The sequence below is a fragment of the Suricata suricatta genome, chromosome 6, assembly GCF_006229205.1.
Source record: "Suricata suricatta isolate VVHF042 chromosome 6, meerkat_22Aug2017_6uvM2_HiC, whole genome shotgun sequence".
Taxonomy (NCBI): Eukaryota; Metazoa; Chordata; class Mammalia; order Carnivora; family Herpestidae; genus Suricata; species Suricata suricatta.
Window position 1 is genome coordinate 22997646 of NC_043705.1, and position 21667 is coordinate 23019312.

Here is a 21667-nt window from a genome sequence, read left to right on the forward strand (position 1 = left end):
CCTGGTGATTCTATGTAATAAAAGAAGTCATCAATGCCAAAAATTTTAGAAGGAAACAGGAAAGAATAGTTTCATCATCTTGATAAAAGGGAAAGACTTTTTTAAATAGGACATGAAAAGCACAAATCCCAAGAAGAAAACTCAGCAAGTCAGAAATTTCTACTTTTCAAAAGATCCCTTGAACAGAGTGAAAAGGCAAGCCACAGAGGGGTTAGGATACATACAAGTATCCCAAAAAGGGGCAAGGATATAGAATTCAGGAACAATTTCTACTGATCAACAGAAATACTATAGACCCAATTTAAAAATGGCTAAAAATTCAAATCAGGTTTCATAAAAGAGCTATCCAAATAGCCTACAAAAACATGAAAATCATCTATCATTAATAAGCAGGGAAATATAAAGTAAAATCACAATGAGATAACAAAATGAAATATATGAGCCAGATTCTAATGTCAGTTTCTCCTAACCTTGATCACATTTCCTATAATTCTATTCCTAAGAATATTCCCTTAAATGATCAGGAATGACTATATAAGAGCACACAAAGACATGAAGAAAATTTTCATAGAAATTTTATTATTCACAATCGTAAAAAAACTGGAAACAACCCTAGTATCAGCAGTAGAAAGGATAAATTGTGTTATTTTCACAGAGTGTAAAGCAGTGCAAAAAGATTACAAAACACGGAAGAATCTTAGACATGTGCTAAGTCTGACCAAAAGACTTTTATCTATGTGGACTTCAAAAAAAGAGGTAAAACTAATTTATGGTGATAGAAGTCAGAAATGGGTTACCTTTCCAAGGGAGCTAAATAGAGTCTCAGGAGAGCAGATCTGTTCTCTATGTTCAACTGGGAACTAGTTCCTAATACATAATATTACATGTATTTATTAAACTTCACTGCTCTGTAAACCTTTCGTGTACTTTCTATTTCAGTTTATGAATACAGTTCAATCTACTCTAAAGATTTACAAATCAAATGAATCCCAATGCTAAAAGTCATAATTTAAGTATTAAAGCTATTAGTTTAAATTAGTTAAGGAAATACTTACCAAAAAAGAATTTGATTGCCACTGTATCTCTCATAGCGTGCTCTCGCAGACATTAATCTAACATTTTTAAAAAAGTCAAAATTTTAAAGATTAGTTTATCTTCAATTGTGTTTTAAGAAGAGTTATAATTACATACTCCAATAGAAAATGGTCATACTACCACTAACTTCTTCACTCAACTACAACAATTTAGAAATAGAGATATCAAATGCAATATTTTCAAAAACGTTCACTGGAGAATATTAAGTGGCAACAAACAGAATTATATATATGTATATTCTATAACCTGCCAATTCACAATGCACAATTTTCATGTTCTATTATGGAAAAATACACATTTGTCTGATTCACTACTGGATCCTCATGTTTACAAATTACTGGTATAAGGGGAGGTGCCTGGGTGGCTCAGTTAAACTTCCGACTTTCAGCTCAGGTCATGATCTCACAGCTTGTAAGTTCAAGCCCCACATCGGGATCTGTGCTGACAGCTCAGAGCCTGGAGCCTGCCTCAGATTCTGTGTCTCCCTCTCTCTCTGCTCCTTCCCTGCTCAAGCCTGCTCACTCGCTTGCTTGCTCTCTCTCTCTCTCTCCCTCTCTCTTTCTCAAAAATAAACATTTAAAAAAATTTTTAAAGAAAAATAATTATGGGTAGAGGGGTACCTGGGTAGGTCTGACAGTTGTGTGTCTCACTCTTGATTTTGGCTCAGGTCAGGGTCTTGAGATCAAACCCTGTACTGGGCTCCATGCTGGAGATTGTCTCTTCCTCTCTGTCTCTCTATCTCTATCTGCCCCTTTCCCCTTCATGCTCTCTTTCTCGCAAAAATAAAAGATATTACTGGCAGAAGTATATACACAAAGTCTGTTGAATATATAAACATTAAAAATTATTTAAAATTAAATGCATTAAAAATGCTTTTAGTATTACTAAATGCTATAGTTTTCTTCTTTCATATATATGCTGACATCTGAATTACGTTATACATAAAATAGAAAAAAATAAACCATGAGGCACCTGGGTGGCTCAGTTGGTTAAGCATCGGCTCAGGACACAGTTGACTTCGGCTCAGGTCATGATCTCACAGTTTGTGATTTGGAGCCCCATGTCTGTGCTGTTAGTGCAGAGTCTCCTTGGGATTTTCTCTCTCTCTGCCCCCTCCCCTCTCACAGTCACTCTATCAATCTCTCTCAAAATAAATAAACATTAAAGAAAAAAGAGAAAGAGAGAAAGAGAAAGAAAGGAAGGAAGGAAAAGAGAAAGAGAGAAAGGAAGAAAATAATAAACTCTAACAATTATATTTTAGCAATCTGGTCTGGTTCTTAACCAAAAACTTAAAGAATGACCAGGAAAAGTAACACATCACAGATCACAGAAGGAATATACACTTTAAATTTTTATATGCAAAGTTACAAGAGTAAATGCTTTACAAAACTCCAAAGTGTTTTTTATAAATGTAATGACAATGACGTAAGTTAGGAGGAAAGAAAACTTATTTTACAGAATAGGAAAATGAGGTTCAGAAGTTTATGGGTACTGTTCACAGGAGCTCATAGCAAATCAAGAGTCCTGATCCTTCCATTTCACACAACACTACTTCATTACCTTGCCCATCCTAAACACGGGGAACCGAGTAAATACCAAACAGAGAGTAAACAGTGTTGTTTTCACTGGCTAGCAAATACTGACCACTGTGTTTTGCTTCAGGTAGTTATTCTCATGTTACCCTCAAACTACTGTTATAAAGATAATATTACTGTCCCTATTTTATGGAAGAAAAACTAAAGCTTACATGTTAAGATTTGCTCAAGGTTCCATAGCTAAGAAAAACTGTGATGAGAAAGTAAAAGTTTCTATACTTACTCTAGAAAAGCCTCCAAATCATGTGTACCCACAATGATCTACCCAAACTCATTTGAAGAACTCCATGGCACCAGCTTTTAAAACACAGCATCACACTTACCTAAGCTGATGTTCCCTGAGATTTGACAGTATTTCCATTCCATGAAGATAAGAATAAATAGTATTTAAATCCTAGAGAACAGAAAAAAAAAATTTGGATTATTTTTCAAATATATTTGTCAAAATATTTTAACACCCCACAATTCTGATTTTACACACACAATCATTTATGACAGAATTGTTAACTACAGGAAGTCTAATAAAATCTGAATTAAAATAAATCGGCAAAGGTAGAGAAGAGTTACCACCCCTCATACAGAACTCCCCTTCAGTAGGGCTGATAGCCTTTACTCAAACAATGCCAGAAATCAAAAACTCATTATTTCATATGAAAGTCTATTTCATTTCTAAACAGATGTAACCCTTCTAGCTCAATGACATCCAACTATTCAAAAAGAATTATCATATCATCCTAAGTATTATAATTATTAATTTCTCCAGATTATGCAGTTTCACTATTGGTAGGTTCCAGATCTTTTTTGGTTTTGGTTTTAGACAGAGAGCGAGCAAGCAGGGAAGAGGGGAGAGATGGAGAGGGACAGAGGGAAATAGAGAATCTCAAGCAGGCTACATACTCAGTGCAGAGTCCAACACAGGGCCCGATCCCATGAGCTTAGGATCAAAGATCTGAGTCAAAATCAAGAGTCAAGCACTCAACTGACTGAGCCATCCAGGCATCCCTGCAGGTTCCAGATCTTTAAAAGTACCCTGGCTGACCTTCTCTAGACATGAGCCAGTTTGTCAACATTCCTATTAAATATGACTTTCTAAAAAATCTCTTAAGAAGAGGCTCAAAGTAATATTAATCAAAAACTAAACAAACAAAAAAAGTCCCATGGGACAACTCTATTGCTCACTCTTTGAGAGAGAAAGGGCACCTTTCTCTAGCCCTTATTCAGATAACTAGGTATTAAAAGTCCCAGGATGATATAGTATAACCTCAGCTAAGAGGAGAGACACATTAAAGGGAGAATATGGGAGCAGTCCAAAGTCCTGACAGAATGGTACACTTTACCACTTAGGCAGAATGTTGGTGCACAGTGATTATAAACAAGCTTACATTCTCTATATAAAATATACCTCCTTATTCTCTTGTAAGGAACAGTGCCTTTATACCACATCAGACTGCTCCCAAACACAGGCTTCCTGCTTTGATGGGCAACTGGCCAAGAGAATTATCAGATGACAGAGAAGAAAAAGAAAAAGAAAACATGGAGCCAATAAGTAAAACAGCAATAATCTTAGACTCCAAAACTTACAAGTACCAATTAACCATGATGGTGTCAATCTCTAAATCCTTGTTAAAATGGAAGTGAATTAGATTTTTATGGACATATAAAAAATAAATTCAAAGAGAAAACTGTAACAAATGAGGAAGGGCTATAAAATTTGTGAAGACAGCAGATGGAGTAGTGATATGGTAAATTCTATTTCCAAAGAGAGCCAGCTACAATGGTATTTCTTATCCTAGAGGCTGTTTGGCAACAGGATCTTACCACTTCGCTCACCCCGCCCCCCCTGCAACCAAAAAATTGAATCTTGTGTGTCTTCCCCATGGACCTGCTTGGTCCTGTGATTTATTCTCATTGAAAGAAGTTAGGATGTGTAACTTCTAAGATTCAAGTATCCTTAGACCACCAATGTTTTTAGGAAGCCCACTAGTCTCATGGATAAACAAAGGCCACATGGAAGAGCACCAAGGCATCAGATATGTAAACAAGGTCTTCTCCTAACAGCACAGCTACTAAATCAATGGGACTAAAAGAATGATTCCAGTTGAGGTTCTGTGAAGCAAAAAAACCAACTTCCCAGCCAGAACCTTCTGAAGTAAGGTAATAAATAGCATCCTGGCAAAAGTATGGGCCATGGTGAACTCACAGAGCCTAGACACCCTTCTACTAATAGTCTCTCTCCACTACCTGTGTTTATATTTAGAATGCTCGTACTTGTAAGAATAACCCCCACAACGGGTCCATGACCTATGTGGTAAAAGTGGTCACAGTGCAAAAAGCCAACCGGAAACCTCTGAAACTGCCCATTCTCCAGAACAAGATAGTAAATACATGACAATATTGCTTCCAGAGAGGAACGGATAGCAAAGACTAGTGCTACCAGTAAAGATTTAAAGTACTTGGGGTGGGGGTCTATTTCATATATCATCTTCAGAAAGCAGATGTATATTTAAAAAATGACTATAGACTGCCAGAGACTTAACCAAATGCCAACCAATATTCTCAATATAACACTGTTGCTAGAACTTATTAAGCCATAGGTACTGATTTGGTGACTATATTATTTTCCATTTAAATTACAAAAAATCATCAGAAACACTTTCTATTCATATGGGACAACATTAACTTACAGTTTTTCCTTAGGACTATTTTAACTCTCTTACTCTCTACCATAATACAATCTGAAAACATCTAGACCCATTACATAGATGATATCTTGCTGAATGGACAGAATGAACAAGAGAATTACCAAGAGAAGGCTATTACCCTGGAATTCTTGATAACACTCTAATTCTCCAGAAAGTGGGCAATACATTTCTATGAGGTGGCAAAGACCTACCACTTTAATGTTTTTTGGTGTGCAGTGGCTCAGGGGCATTTCAGGACATCTTCTACTGACAAACTGTTGGGACTTTAACTTTAGGTGAAGATAGAGTAAGGGGGAAATGGACTTATCTTTCCAAAGTAAACTAAAGATCAAAATGAATATATGAAATACATTTCTCATGTGGTAAGACATCAGCAAACAAAAGAAAGTTTAATAGCTGACAGAGGACAAATAAAGTGATTCATATGATGATGATACCTTACTGTCCACCAGTATCTTTAGTTCAGGAGAAGGAGCTGGCAGTCTAGGGACTATAAAGTGCCTAGAGTCTGCAGAACACGAGTGTCACTCAGACTAGGTTCTGGAAACCCATAGAAGGTATCCTTTGAGTCTTAAATTAAGTACTGATCATCCTATCATGCTCTTAATGACTAAGCTAGCCAGATGCCCTGGTTTCTTGGGTAGTTTTTGTACCAGTTACCTCTGAGACAGGCTTTAGATATTACTAAGTTTGGTGTGCCCAAGATCAATAAAAGCTGATAGAAAGTCAAAACAAACAAACAAACAAACAAACAAAAAACCGTGACAGAGAGATTAGGAGTCTCACAGATATTTCTTGGTAGTAAAAATAAATTTTAATGCTAGATTCAAGAAGTATTAATCGTTTACACCGTGTGCACTTGAAAGCTGCTCTACTGAGCCTGAAAGAGGGAAGTCATGACATTCCAGATCAGCAACACGAGAATGAGCCACCTGTTCTGTAACTACAACAACATACTGCAGAAGTTAACCAGGGCTATGAGAAGAATAAATACCAGCTCCGAATTAGGGAAAAAATAAGGGGTTCCAGTTGGGTGAAAATTGATGAGGAAGTGATGATGACTCAGTACTTTCTAAAACAGATCAACCATATCCTCCAATCCAGTTACATGAACGAACATGAAGAGGCTGAGGTGAGAAGTAACACTGCCGTCCTATAAAAAAGCAGCAATCTTTTTACACTTTTCAAACAATTCCTACCTAATGCACTCACTGTAGGTACATTCTATTGGTTTTCAATATAATTCTTAAATGACACATTAATTCCTATTTGCAGCTCTGCATAAGGAATTAATGATCCTTTTAAGTACACACTTGTAATTAAGAGGCCATGCCTTCCTTAATCTTGTGCCAAGCAGTGTGCTACTCCTAGAGCAACTCCATCTTTCAATTTTGCTGACGGCCATTCTACACATGCTTAGAAACCCAACCAAAACTTGGAAAAGGCAAACTGAAAGGCTCTTTTTCTAATTTTTTCTTGTTAATGTATGTTTGTTTTTGAGAGAGAGAACAGGAGAGCATGAGCAGGGGAGGAGCAGAGAGAGAGGGAGACATAGGATCCGAAGCAGGCTCCAGCCTCCGAGCTGTCAACACAGAGCAAGACACAGGCTCAAACCTATGAACCGCGAGATCATGACCTGAGCAGAACTCAGATGCTCCACTGACTCAGCCACCCAGGCGCCCCTGACTGGAAGGCTTTTTTTTTGTTTCTCTAACTCTACAAATAACAAATTTCTTATCTATGACAAGTGAAGAATCCTCTACAAATTAATGTTAGGCTAAAGACAGTGTGGTTAAAAACCTGTGAATCTAGAGATAGCCTTAGATTCATTATGCCTCTGTCAGTTAGTAATCACATACCCTCTATGTGATCATAAAGGAATGATTAACTCCCTTTGAACATAAAATGTTAAATGTGGAGCACAGAGATTATGACATGGTGAATAGTTAGCAAATGTTAGTACTACGCATTTATATATAGTTGTGGATCATAAAATTACAAAACAAAGATTAAATTACAGTCCGCAGACTATTAAAGCTATTTTGAATGTTTCTGACAATAGTGCCAAGTTAACAAGACCATGCATTAAACAGAGAGTTCTATTTCACTGGTTTTCTCATCCACAGAAGTATAAATATATTCTACAAAATGGCAATAAAGAGCTACATACCCTCACCACTCCTTGAGCTCAGTCCCTGGCGTCTAAATACCATTTCCTAACATAAGAACCAGGGTTCCTTGGATTAAGTGGCTGATTTCAGTACTGGAGCAAGGAAAGTACAACCCTGGGACATCTTTTTGTGCCTGAAAATTAGAGATGACTTAGAGACTAATGGGGTCACATCAAAAGGACATAGAAGCAGACTTTGAAAGGGCTCCCACTGGTTAAATGTGGGATGATCTAATAAAGGGAATAATGACAATATTAAAAATATAAAAATAATCCTTGAAATCACAGTGATTTTTCTCAAGGGAGAGGTAGGGAAAGTTCTATACAGAATACCAGCTAATAACTGTGGGAGAAATACACAATTAGAAAATTATCACTTTGTAACAGCAAAGTAATAATTATTTAGGCAAAGATCATCAATGAATGCTAAAGGCACGGGATCAAATACTGGCAAAAACAAGATATCCACACATTCTTCAAGTATCACATCAAAGACCACTTGCAACTTGCAGCACTGTACCTTTACAACAAAGAAATACAAGTAATCCAATTTAGCATCTGCCCTAATAGAAAGAACTGATAATGTGTCTTCTAGTGAGACCATGTTAGGACATCATGGGTACCTGATTGGCTCCATCAGAAGAGCATTTAACTTAATTTCAGGGTTTTGAGTTCAAGCCCCATATTAGATACAGAGATTACTGAAGAATTAAATAAACTTAAAAAAATAAGTATAGAACATCACCCATATAATTTCTCAAAAAAGTAATTTCACCTAAATTTCATCAAGAAAAACCAGAAGAATTCGAATTGTGATACATTCTAGAACACAACTGGCCAGCTTCTTCCAAAAGTCATGTTTATGAAAGAAAGAAAAAGGCAGAACTGTTCTATATTACAGAAAACTAAAAAAACTTGACAACCAAATGTAATATATACCTTGAGTGGATCCTATACTGAAATATACAACAAATTTAAGTGATGGCTTCAAGATAAGACGAGGGATGAAGTGTCAGCAGGTCTGTAGTTTACCTTTTTTAAGAATATTTTAATTTTTTTAGTTAATAAGATTTTGTTTATTTATTTTTAATATAATTTATTGTCAAGTTGACTAACATACAGTGTATACAGTGTGCTCTTGGTTTTGGGGGTAGATTCCTGTGATTCGTTGCTTACATACAACACCCACTGCTCATCCCAACAAGTGCCCTCCTCAATACTCATCACCCATTTTCCCCTCTGCCCCCCACCCATTCCCCATCAACCCTGTTTGTTCTCTGTATTTAAGTCTCCCTCTCTCTGTTTCTAACTTTTTTTCCCCTTCTCCTCCACCATGGTCTTCTGTTAAGTTTCTCAAGTTCCACATGTGAGTAAAAACATATGGTATCTCTCTTTCTCTGACTGACTTATTTCACTTAGCATAATACCCTCCAGTTTCATCCACACTGCTGCAAATGACAGGATTTCACTCATTCTCATTGCCAAGTAGTGTTCCATTGTGTATATAAACCACATCTTTATCTACTCATTAACTGATGAACATTTAGGCTCTTTCCATAATTTGGCTACTGTTGAAAGCGCTGCTATAAACACCAGGGTACATGTGCCCGTATGAATCAACATTCTTGTATTGTTTGGATAAATTCCTGCTAGTGCTATTGCTGGGTTGCAGGATAGTTCTATTTCTAATTTTTTGAGGAACCTCCACACTGTTTTCCATAGCAGCTGCACCAGTTTGTATTCTCACCAACAGTTTAAGAGGGTTCCCATTTTTCCACATCATCACCAGCATCTCCTGTTTCTTAAGTTAAATTTCACCACTCTGACATGTGTGACGTGGTATCTCTGTGTGGTTTTAATGTGTATTTCCCTGATAAATGATGTTGAGCATCTTTTCATGTGTCTTTCGGCCATCTGGATTTCTTCTTTGGAAAACTGTCTATTCAACTCTTCTGCCCATTTCTTCATTGCATCATTTGTTTTTCGGGTGTTGACTTTGGTAAGTTCTTTACAGATTTTAAATACTAATCCTTTATTCCCATTCCATCAGCTGCCTTTTAGTTTTGTTGATTGTTTCCTTTGCGGTGCAGAAGCTTTTCATCTTGATAAAGTCCCAAAAGTTCATTTTTGGTTTTATTTCCTTGCCTTTGGAGACCTGTTGAGTAAGAAGTTACTGCGGCTGAGGTCAAAGAGGTTGTTGCCTTTTTTCTCCTCTAGGGTTTTGATGGTTTCATGTCTCACATTTAGGTCCAACATCCATTTTGAGTTTATTTTTGTGTATCGTGTAAGAAAGTGATCTAGTTTCATTCTTCTGCATGTTGCTGTCCATTTGCTAAAGAAACTCTTTTTTTCCACTGGATACCCTTTTCCTGCTTTGTCAAAGATTAGTTGGCCATACATTTGTGTGGATCCAATTCTGGATTATCTATTCTATTCCACTGGTCTGTGTGTCTGTTTTTGTGCCAACACCATACTGACTTGATGATTACAGCTTTATCGTAGAGGCTAAAGTCTGGGAGTGTTATGCCTCCTGCTTTGGTTTTCTTTTTCAACATTACTTTGGCTATTTGGGGTCTCTTGTGGTTCCATACAAATTTTAGGATTGTTTGTTCTAGCTCTGAGAAGCATGCTGGTGCAATTTTGATTGGGATTGCATTGACTATGTAGATTACTTTGGGTAGTATTGACATTTTAACAATATTTGTTCTTTCCATCCAGGAGCGTGGAATGTTTTTCCATTTCTTTGTGTCTTCTACAATTTCCTTCATAAGTTTACTACAGCTTTCAGCATACAGATCTTTTACATCTTTGGTTAGGTTTATTCCTAGGTATTTTATGGTTCTTGGTGCAACTGTAAATGGGATTAATTTCTTGATTTCTCCTTCTTCATTATTGGTGTATAGAAATGCAACGATTTCTGTACACTGATTTTATATCCTGCGACTACTGAATTCTTGTATCAGTTCTATCAGCCTTTTGGTGGAGTCCTACAGGTTTTCCATGTAGAGGATCATGTCATCCTCAAAAGGTCAAAGTGTTGGGGCACCTGGGGTGGCCTAGTCGGTTAAGTGTCCGACTTCGGCTCAGGTCATGATCTCACAGCTTGTGGGTTCAAGCCCCACATGCGGATCTGTGCTGACAGCTCAGAGCCTGGAGCCTGCTTCAGATTCTGTGTCTCAGTCTCTCTCTCTTTCTGCCACTCCCCTGCTCATGCTCTGTCTCTCTGTTTCTCAATAATAAGTAAATGTTAAGAAAAGAAAAGAAAAGAAAAGAAAAGGCCGGCCAAAATTTGACGACTTCTTTGATAATCCGGATGTCTTTTATTTCATTTTGTTGTCTGATTGCTGATGCTAGGATTTCCAGCACTATGTTAAACAATAGTGGTGACAGCGGACATCCCTGTCATGTCCCTGATCTCAGGGGGAAAGCTCTCAGTTTTTCCCCACTGAGGACGAAATTGGCTGTAAGCTTCTCATAAATGTCTTTTATGATATTAAGGTATATTCCTTCTGTCCCGATTTTCTTTTTTAAACAGTTTGTGTTTATTTTAGGGAGAGAGAGTGAGTACGCGCGTGGGTGAGTGGGGGCGGGGGGGGGGGGGAGAGAGAGAGAAAGGGAGACACAGAATCCCAAGTAGGCTCCAGGCTCTGAGCAGTCAGCATGGAGCCTGACACGGGGCTCACAAACTCCAGAGTTATGAGATCGTGACCTGAGCCAAAGTTGGATGCTTAACTGAATGTGCCACCCAGGTGCCCTATCTATCCCAAGTTTCTTGAGGGTTTTTATTAAGAAAGGATGCTGTATTTTGTCAAATGTTTTTTCTGCATCTACTGACAGGATCATATGGTTCTTATCCTTTCTTCTATTAATGTGATGTATCACACTGACTAGCAAATATTGAACAAGCCCTGCAGCCCAAGAATGAATCCCACTTGATCATGGTGAATTCTCTAATTTACTTTTTGCCGAAATAAAGTATATGCTAGAGAGATGGAGGTAAGATATATATAGCAAAATATGTCTCTGAGTGAAGAGTCTGTAATAAAGGATACTAAAACTACAGGGATCCTATTCTTCCCATGTTTCTATAGTTTGGAATTTCTCAAAAAAGAAAGATGGGGGTGGGCAACACATGACTGTGTCCTGCTTATTCATAGGGTGACAGGCATTTCTAGCTTTCCTTAATTTTCAAGTCTCATATAATGATCTACATCCCTTTTTTTTTTTCATTACCTTTTCCTGTGCATCCCCAATCATCACCATATGTTGACCATGACACACTGCTCCCAGGAATGTTTTCTGGAAAGGCTTATCATGTTCACCAGTATATCAGAATTTAGTCTCATTATATATTTGGGTATACTTTTCTTTTGGTAGACTAAAACTTTTTATTTGTAGACTAAAATACACTCCCTAATTACTTGAACATTAAATTTTATTAATAAAAACTTTAACATTAAAAAATTATAGCCTGAATTTTAATTTTTAGAGATAAAAATCCCAAAATATACACTGAACCATGAGAACTCTAATAATTAATCTCTGAAATTATAATGCATAAGATCAAGCATCTAATTACTTCTGAATTCAAACTTTAGGCTAAAGGGTTTTTTTTGATCCCACTATGTATTACAAAATCACCCAAGATATACTAATTCCAAGTTTCACATGCACTTTTCAATCCTTATTTCTATCCACATTTATTTTATAGAATTTGCTAATATATTCATCATTCATTCACTCCTCCCACCTAAAACTCATTTCCTCCAGTCTCTTCCAAAATAGGGTTCTCTATAGGTTCTTGTCCTAATGGAAATCATTTAATAACAATCACAAGCAGAGAATGTGAAATTAGAATGCCTAGATTTGAATCCAGACACCAGGGTTTCCTAGCTGTGTGACTTTAGACAAGTTATTCTGTGATTCCATCTTCCCATATGTAAAATGTGGGTAACACCTGTTTCAGAGTGTTTTTGGAAGGATTAAAGATGTATAAAGGTTTTGTTTTTTTTTAAAATAGTAACAGGCATACAGTAAGTACCCCAGCATATAAATCTTAGCCATTCTTATTACTATTATTGCCTTTCTGCGCTCCAGGTGCTCCGGAGTCTCCAACACACACTTTGCCTTCTTTTCCTATTCCCTTAAATGTTTATAAATGTTCCCATCACTGTGACATCCACCTTTTCTTCACTAGAGACTCTCTATGATCAGTAATACCCTCCACATCCATAGTTGCAACTATCGTATGTATACCAATGATGCCCATATTTGTATTTCTACCCCAGAGCTCTCTAGTAAAACTTACAAACTACATATTCTAGAACATAATGAACACTTTCACCTGGGAGGTCCATCAGCATCTCAAGTGTAATAAATGCAAAGCTGAAGTTATTACTTATAGTCCTGGCTGGGTCTTCTTCCTAGGTTCCCTGATTTGCCTAATGCTCTCTTCTTCAGTGGCTCTGGCCAGAAATCTATCAATTCTATTACATAAATATCTGTTCACCATCCCATCTGGAGCAATTTAGAGATGCATTATTTCTCACTGGGTAACAAGAAACAGCCTTCTTCCATCTAAATCTGACCCTCTGTAATCCATTCTTCATGGTCCTGCCAGAGTTATCTTTGTAAAAAGCATATACAAACTCCTTAACAAAGAGAAAGCAGTTCTTCATAGGATCTGGATCCTGCCATGCCTCCAGCCTTATCTCTTGTACTACTTGCCCAGGCAACCTGCACGTTCATCTGAAGCTGATCTTGTGGCCTTGACAAATGTTCCCTTTTCAGGAAACACAAACTGCCCCTTCTTCACCTAATATTTACATATTCTAATCTATACTCAAGGCAGGATTCCCGTTTCTAAAGTGACAAGAAAGACCCTTTACTTCTCCCTCCCAAAAGTCCTCCCATAAACTCCTAAGTGCCTCATTTTACAGCTACACAATAGTTAACCAGATATTTTAATTGTCTGTGTATATGCCTATCTCCTTCCCTAATGAAAGAACTTTAATCTTTTATCTATGGCACTTATCCATGGCACTTAAAAAGAGTACTTAAGGGACACCTGGGTGGCTCAGTCAGTTGAGCGTCCGACTTCGACTCAGGTCATGATCTCACAGTTTGTGGGTTCGAGCCCCGTGTCGGGCTCTGTGCTGACAGCTAGTTCAGAGCCTGGATAGAGCCTGCTTCAGATTCTGTGTCTCCCCCTCTCTCTGACCCTCCCCTGCTCATATTCTCTCTCTCTCTCAAAAATAAATAAAATAGTTTTTAAAAAATAGTACTTAAGAAACATTTACCACACAAATACTCATTAGGCACTCTTCCTTAAAATGTATTCAACTCTGCCTCAGTCATTTAAGACTCATAAATACTCCCAACTCCAGATAGCACCTGTGACACAAACTCTCTTGTAAAAAATCTACTGTGATGAAGCCTTTCATTATTAGTTGAATGCTCTTAAAAAGTCAAAATTGGGGGCACCTGGTGGCTCAGTCCAACTTCAGCTCAGGTCATGACCTCAGGGTTCTTGAGTTCAAACCCTTCATCAGGCTCTGTGCTGACAGCTCAGAGCCTGGAGCCTGCTTCGGACTCTGTGTCTCTCCCTCTCTCTGCCCCTCCCCCCACTCAGGATTTTTTGTCTCTCTCTCTCTCAAAAATAAACAAACATTAAAAAAAGCCAAAACTGAATATGCTACCTTTTGAAAACAAAAATGTAAGTTAGAAAACAGAATGGCATAAGAAATGATGTAAAGAAATCACCAATGCAGACATCAAGCACACCTGTTTTCATTCTACATAAAACTTGAGAGTTCTGAACTTCCATGACATTGATATCTTCCACTGAACTGATAAAGCACCTGAAAGTATTGCAGACATCACAGGCAAGATAAAACAACAAAAATTTATTCAGGAAATTATTAGACACCTGTACAGTGACAAACAAAAGTTCAAAGGTTAAAATGTGGCCTAAACGTCACTGTTCTGAAAAATAGGGTGCCAGTGTACTGAGGAAGTCACTCATGAATCATGTGACCTTGAGCAAGACATTTTACCTCTCAGGAATTCAGTTCCTGTTATCTGTATGCAACTCATTTCACTAGCTCTTGACCTAACAGGCTAAAGTGTTTCTAGGAGTGCTATATATACATTCACAAATACATACTGGCAGTGCTCGTACTTTAGTTTTGTACTAAGTGTCCTCGCCAATGAACCCCATTATCTCAGCCACATGACAAAGCGTAAAGCCCTCCCGCTGCCAAAGCTTAGTTTATGGCAAAGTAACGGAGTGTCTAGTAGTGGAAAATACCAAATAGGGGCTGCTCAGGTGTCCATAATCTCATGTTCTTAACAAATTGGCTCATTCACTTTTTATTTACAGCCAAGACTTCAGTTTTAATAGCCTGGTCCAGAGGTGCCTGGGTGGCTCAGTCTGTTGAGTATCCAACTTCGCCTAAGGTCATGACATTGCAGTTTGAGTCCTGAGCTCCATGTCAGGCTCTGTGCTGACAGCTAGGAGCCTGGAGCATGCTTCGGATTCTGTGTCCCTCTCTCTCTCTCTCTCTCTCTCTCTCTCTCTCTGCCCCTCTCCCCATCCCTATGCTCTGTCTCTCCTTTCAAAAATAAACATTAAAAAATAAATAAATAAATAGGCTGGTCTAAGGTAAATCCAAATAATAACTACAATGTTAGGGAGCTCAGGCACTCCATCACTTTCAAAGAACAGGACTTTGTCACACAGTCAAGATCATCATGCCTAGATATTCCTCCTTTCTGAACAATTCTCTTGGGGAAGCTCCTGAGTCTCTAAGAAACAAAATTTTTGGCGTCTAAACTCCTGAATGGCTACAGTTTTTTTTCTCTAGGTGGGAATCTCCAATACACATAAAATGGGGTGCCCTGTTGTCTAATAAAATCCCCATCCAGATCTCTATTCCCTTTCTATCCAGTTCAATTTACAAATGAAGGCTAAAGGGGCCCACAAGCATAAATAAATTCTTTTACAGTCCAAAAAACACTCTGAATGTGCATCTGCTGTAGAAAAGCACAAGAGAATCTTTGTTCTGCCACCCTCAGGGATGTGCACAGTGACTCACTCAAAAATGCCTCCAAGTACAATGGTGCACTTTGGCCAGTTCAGAAAAAAACCTCTACAAGTCTACACTTAAAGATCTTTATCCTAAACTCTAAAATGGATAAATAACTATAAAAATACTAAATTTTGTCTTCTTACATTCCTTCCACTCTTTTTAAATTTCCTAATAAAAATTGTTGTGTTTTCTTTTAAAGTCTTTTTCTGATTGTAAAAAGGTAATTATATTAGCACCTAGCTAAGTGTGAAATTTTTGCTCAGAAAAAGTTTTAAAGTCATCTGGTTAAAATCCTATGAGAAATTAAAACTGAGATTTCTCTGAAGTTTTTTGTTCATGTGTGTGTGTTTTCAAACCAAACCACACAAAAAAGGAGTTTCTTCTATCTGTGCTGTTTATGATAAATTGCCAGGTAAAACATGGTCTCTTCATGGCAGCTGTACTTTATTAACATTTTAACTAGCGAATATTAATACCAAATTTTTTGCCATTTTGGCCAAACTTCACCAGTCTTTTAAATCCCAGTACTTCAAATATTAGGCCAAAAGAAATCACCACTAGAAGAATAGGGAAAAGTCTTTTTCACATTCCTTTTTTTTTTTTTTTTAAGTTTATTTGAGATAGAGAACACATGTGAGCAGGGAAGGAGAAGAGAGAGAGGGAGAAAGAACCCCAAGCAGGCTCTGTCCTGTTAGCACAAAGCCCAACGCCAGCTCCATCTCACAAACCTTGAAATCATGACCTGAGCTGAATGAAACCAAGGGAGACATTTAACCAACTAAGCCACCCAAGCATCACATTCCTTTTCTTTTTAAAGTCATTTACAGGGGCGCCTGGGTGGCTCAGTCAGTTAGGCATCCGACTTTGGCTCAGGTCATGATCTCACGGTCCGTGGGTTTGAGCTTTGAGCCCCGCGTCGGGCTCTGTGCTGACAGCTCAGAGCCTGGAGCCTGCTTCGGATTCTGTGTCTCCCTCTCTCTGCCCCTGCCCCTGCCCCTGCTCACTCGGTTTCTCTCTCTCAAAATAAAATAAAGACATTAAAAAAAAAAAAAGAAAACATCTGGGAGATAAATCTCTGATGTATTTTTAAAGTCATTTATAAACATCTGAATACCTACTATGTACAAATATCACATAGGAGGCACTGGAACATGAGGATATATGGTCTTCAAGAAGCTTATAGCCCAGCCGGAGAGACAAACATGCAAGTAATCATAACACAATAATTACTGTGGTGGAGGAAGGTGTCAAATAGCCTGGGAACACTGAGGAGTGGAAAAGTGAGGAAACTGAAAAGTGAGGGTGCCAAGCCAGAGGACGGCTTTCCACTCACAGGGAATGGCAAGCTAGTATGTATGGCTACCATTTATTTAACGTTTATTATGACAGGCACTTTGCTAAACACTTTACATATATTATCTCATTTAGTGCACACAAAACCCCAAAATGATACTCAGGGTTCTCTAAGTTAGGTAACTTGCCCAGAGTCACTTAAAGTCTCAGTGCTGGAGGCCACATTTGAAACAGGCTTGTCTAAATGCAAACTCCAGGGCTATGAAGACTACACCACAGCATCCTGTAAGGAAGCAGGTCTGAAACTGACTCCATGAAACAATAGAAGGGCACACATTGCCCAAGGCAAAAGGGACCACCCTTGTAACATTCTAAGGGCAGGCCTAAAGATGGAGGCTAAGACTAGTCACGCCCTACCTGAGGGTCCTAGTCATGCCCTACGTGAGGGTCCTGGGCCCACTCTGTGATTGGTCAATACTCTAAATGTTGTGATTGGGTCCCGCCAAAAGTAACAAATACTCTAGGCAATGTGAATGGTTAAAATATTGTATAATAATGATTGGATCACTGTATTTCCTGTAACTCCCCCTTCCCAAACTCATAAAAGCCCTACCCTGCCTTTGTTCGGGGCTCACTCCACGTGGATCCAGTAAGTCTGTGAGCCCAAGTTTAGGCTGGCTGGGCCTAAATTCGTAATAAAGCCCTTTGCTTCTGCATGCGTGATTCGGTCTCCCAGGTAATCTCTGGTTTTAGGGGGCAATATTAAAATCTGGGTACAACAATCCCATCCTATGTAAAGCAAAGACACAGGAGAATATGACACAATCAACAATGCTTCTCACTGCTATCTTTGTATCACAACGATTTAAGAAGCTCTCTATAAGTACTAATGCTTTAAAAAAAATTTAAGGGCACCTGGGTGGCTCAGTTGGTTAAAGCCTCCGACTTCGGCTCAGGTCAGATCTCACGTTTGTGGGTTCGAGCCCCGCATCAGGCTCTGTGCTGACATCTAGCTCAGAGCCTGGAGCCTGCTTCCGGTTCTGTCTCCTTCTCTCTCTGCCCGTCCCCCTCTCATGCTCTGTCTCTCTCTCTCTATCAAAAATAAAATAAAGCATTAAAAAAATTTTTTTAATGTTTATTTATTTTTGAGAGAGCGAGCAAACGACCGAGCAAGCAGGGGAGGGTCAGAGAAAGAGGGAGACACAGAATCTGAAGCAGGCTCCAAGCTCTTGAGAGCAGCACAGAGCTCAATGCAGGGCTCGAACCCACGAACCGTGAGAACATGACCTGAGCTGAAGTCAGACGCTGAACTGAGCCACCCAGGCGCCCCTATAAGTACCAATGTTTAACACTCCATTTCACAGCGTTCTAATTCAAGAAAAAATGGTTAGGCTTACGCATTAAGAAAAAATTCCCTAAACTGAGAAATATATTTAGCCTAAGTTGAGAAATACAGTGTTATGAGATTTGTAAGTTGTTAAAATGCCTATGTTTGGGGTGGGTGGCTAGACTGCCAGGCAAAAGGTCACGGAGGACTTAATCTCTTTATACAAATTAGCAAATAGTACTTGCTGGGTCTTAACTTCAATCCCCTGAAATCAGGATCTTTATTTATCATTCCAGTGAAACCATTCTGATAGACAAACTCCAAAGAATTTATCAGTCCTCGCCTTTGTATCTGACATTAGTGATAAAGGATTTCTGTCCGAAAGGCCCTCCTGTAGCAGCACTCTTCTGTTCTCCTCCTACCTCTCAAACAATTTCTTTTCACTCTTTAGCAGTTTTGTACTCTGTGTCCCATCCCTTTAACAGTGGAGCAACTAACGGAGCTGTCCTATTCTCATTCTGCTTTTCACCCTGGTCATTCCTAGCAATCTTATCACTTCACCCATAATCAACATGCTGTACGCTCACACGTCAACTCAGATCCACAACCTGGTTTGATCTGAGGCTCCAAATTCTTCCCAGCATCCCTCTCCTGTATACCTTGCACAGAGTCTCAAACCCCTTCCAAAACAGAATCTCTTCCTACACTAATTCTGCTCCTTAATAATGTACTCTTAAAATGCAGTTATCCATATCAAGAATCTAGAAATGATCTCAACTTCTGCTTTGCTCTTGCACCCAGTCCAAACCTGTTCCCAACAAGCTAAAGACAGGAAGGTTTTGCCAGACTTACCCTGGTGCTACTAGAGAGGCTTGAGAGGAACCTAAGGGCAGGGTGGATCTTGGCCTTTAAATTTAACTTCTGGGGCTGAGAAATACCTATCCCAAGAGTAGGTCTAAACAGAGTGAGGCAGAACATTCAGAAGGGTAGCTAAAAGGTCCTTTATATTAAGATATAAAGGAGAGGCAGGAGAAGATCAAAGAAATCACCAAGAGAGGAGATTCAAAGTTCAATCCAGAGGTGTACCACAAGAAAGCAAGGTAGCTTCAGAGTCCTCTTGATTGCTGGAAAGTAGGCAGAAGAGACTTATGGTAAAAGATGTCAGAACAGTGTTTTCCTCTTGGGAAGGGTGGTGACTAGAAGGGGAAAAGGGGTAGTTTCTGGAGTGGTGGTAATACCCTTTACCCTGATTTCAGAAATACCTAAATATGTATATAAAATATAGCTGGCAATATACTTAGGGGATATAGACTTTACTATACATGTATTATAGTCAATCTCAAACTTTCAAAAAAAAAAACAAAAACAGTGACCACTTGGGGCCAATTCTACCTCCTCACTATCTCATTATTCCATATGCTTCTGCCGTATCTCACACCTGAACTACTTCATTTGTTTCCTATAACCAGGACCCTATCTCCTGGTTTTCTGTTATCCTGGTATAATCATTAAAAGTCTCATCTTTCATTCAGAAAAGTATGCTGGTTTGGACAAAATGTTTTCTGTTCCCCCTACCTATAAGCTTTCCTGCTTTCGTTACATAGCACCTTCCTTTCTCCCCAGTATATCTTCTACAATGCCCAGTCATCTCTGTAAAGCTTATCTTCGGGCTCTACACCTCCAAGTTTCTCCTTTACTCATAAAATCAAGTTCAAATCCCTGAAGTAATCCAACCCAGCCAGTATATCCAGCTTCAACTTTTAACATCCAGCACCATATACCTATATGCAATGTTCTGCAACCTTTACTCATTATCACATCTCTCCCAAAGAACATTTTTAGACAGTTTTCCTAAATGCTGCCCCACCCCAAATCAAACACTGAAGAATGAAATTCTGTCAGGCAGAACTGAGTTTTGGAAGGCTACAAACCATAGTAAGGTCTAAGATTTTTTCACTATGCCATTAAAAAATAATTTTTGTCCCTTTGGTGATATCACCTCCACTAGGAATGCATGCTAAAAGAGTGGCTTCTTATTCTATCCATATACTTTGCCTTTGCTGTTGTTCCTCTCTGCCAGGAAGGACCTCTCCTCTGGATATCATACAGACAGCTATTCACAGTGTTTAAGATTCAATTAATTGCTCCTCAGAGCTCTTCCTCTCCCACTTACAATCCAAAGTATCCTATCCATACCTCTGTCACTAATAATCTTAACATGTTACCAATATTTCATGACTTTCTAAGTTATTGAAAAATAGCAACTATATCCTCTTTCTACAACCTTGGCTTTTAGTATTGTGTCTGTTATTATTAAATGAAAGGATAAATTAGTTATTACCTAGTTGAGATAACCATACAACTCAGTTTACCTCAAACAGTCCCTCTTTAACCTATTATTCCGATATAAATATTAATAACACGTCAAAATAATATGGGTAACTTATATTGCTCATTTACCTAGGAGTGAAACACGATCACATGCATAAGTATTAAAAAGAACTCTGCAGGGGCACCGAGGTGGCTCAGGCAGTTGAGCATCTGACTCTTGATTTCGACTCAGGTCATGGTCTCATGGGTTGTGGGATCAAGCTCCAGTGGTGACAGAGCAGAGCCTGCTTGGAATTCTCTTTCCCTCTCCCTCTGTCCCTCCCCTGCTCATGGGCATGCTCTCTCAAAATAAATAAATATACATTTAAAAAAAAATTTTAAAGAGAACACTGTAACATTAATATAATAAAAATTACTCAAACAAAATAGAGAAAAAATTAAATGAGGGCCTGAACTAGGGTAATGGGGGTGGGTGGAAGGGGGAGGTAGACATTCAGGACATAAAATGGATACGGCTTAATGGTCAGCTGGATACAGAGAGGAAAATTAGCAGCGGGAATCAAGAATGAAAACATGAATTTCTAGACTGAGCAACTGAAGCAGTCACCAACAGAATAAAAAAAAAAGGAATGAGTTTTTAATTTGGACTAGTGATTGAAGACCGTGGAGGACAATTTAGTAGTTAGAAATATGGATTCAAAACACATGAAAGGGGTAAGATGGACCAGGTTATCAGCCTATAAATATTAACTGAAGCCAAGTTGCTGAATGGCTTACCAGGAGGTACAAAATCAGTAGTTCCAATTGAAACTATTATCTATTCAATATGAAAACCACACAAAATTAATTCTAAATTTTGTTTTAACACATTTATTCACTATTTAGTACATGCAAAGCATGATATTAAACACTAATGGAAATAAACCCTAAGAGAGTTAAGGAGCTCACTCTGAGGTAAAAAGAAAGGTTAAAGACAAAAAATGATACTACATATGGACTAAATTGAGGAAGAGCCAAATTCAAGGCCTTAATTTTGATTGCAGTATCTGTAACTTTGGAGTAAG

General features: G+C 38.4%; 1 protein-coding gene across 6 annotated transcripts in view; it reads right to left on the minus strand.

Annotated features, from left to right (window-relative positions):
- RAPGEF6 (Rap guanine nucleotide exchange factor 6) overlaps positions 1 to 21667 on the minus strand; it is a 188897-nt gene that overhangs the window by 163419 nt on the left and 3811 nt on the right. For 5 of the 6 annotated variants that reach the window (XM_029941860.1, XM_029941857.1, XM_029941858.1 and 2 more), the window contains 2 exons: positions 3014 to 3084; positions 1056 to 1112 (listed from right to left, as the gene is read on the minus strand). In XM_029941860.1, coding sequence (XP_029797720.1) covers positions 1056 to 1112; positions 3014 to 3084 — 128 coding nt within the window. Of the gene's footprint in view, positions 1 to 1055; positions 1113 to 3013; positions 3085 to 21667 lie in introns of those variants that run through there. The other variant, XM_029941859.1, reaches the window with a different exon arrangement.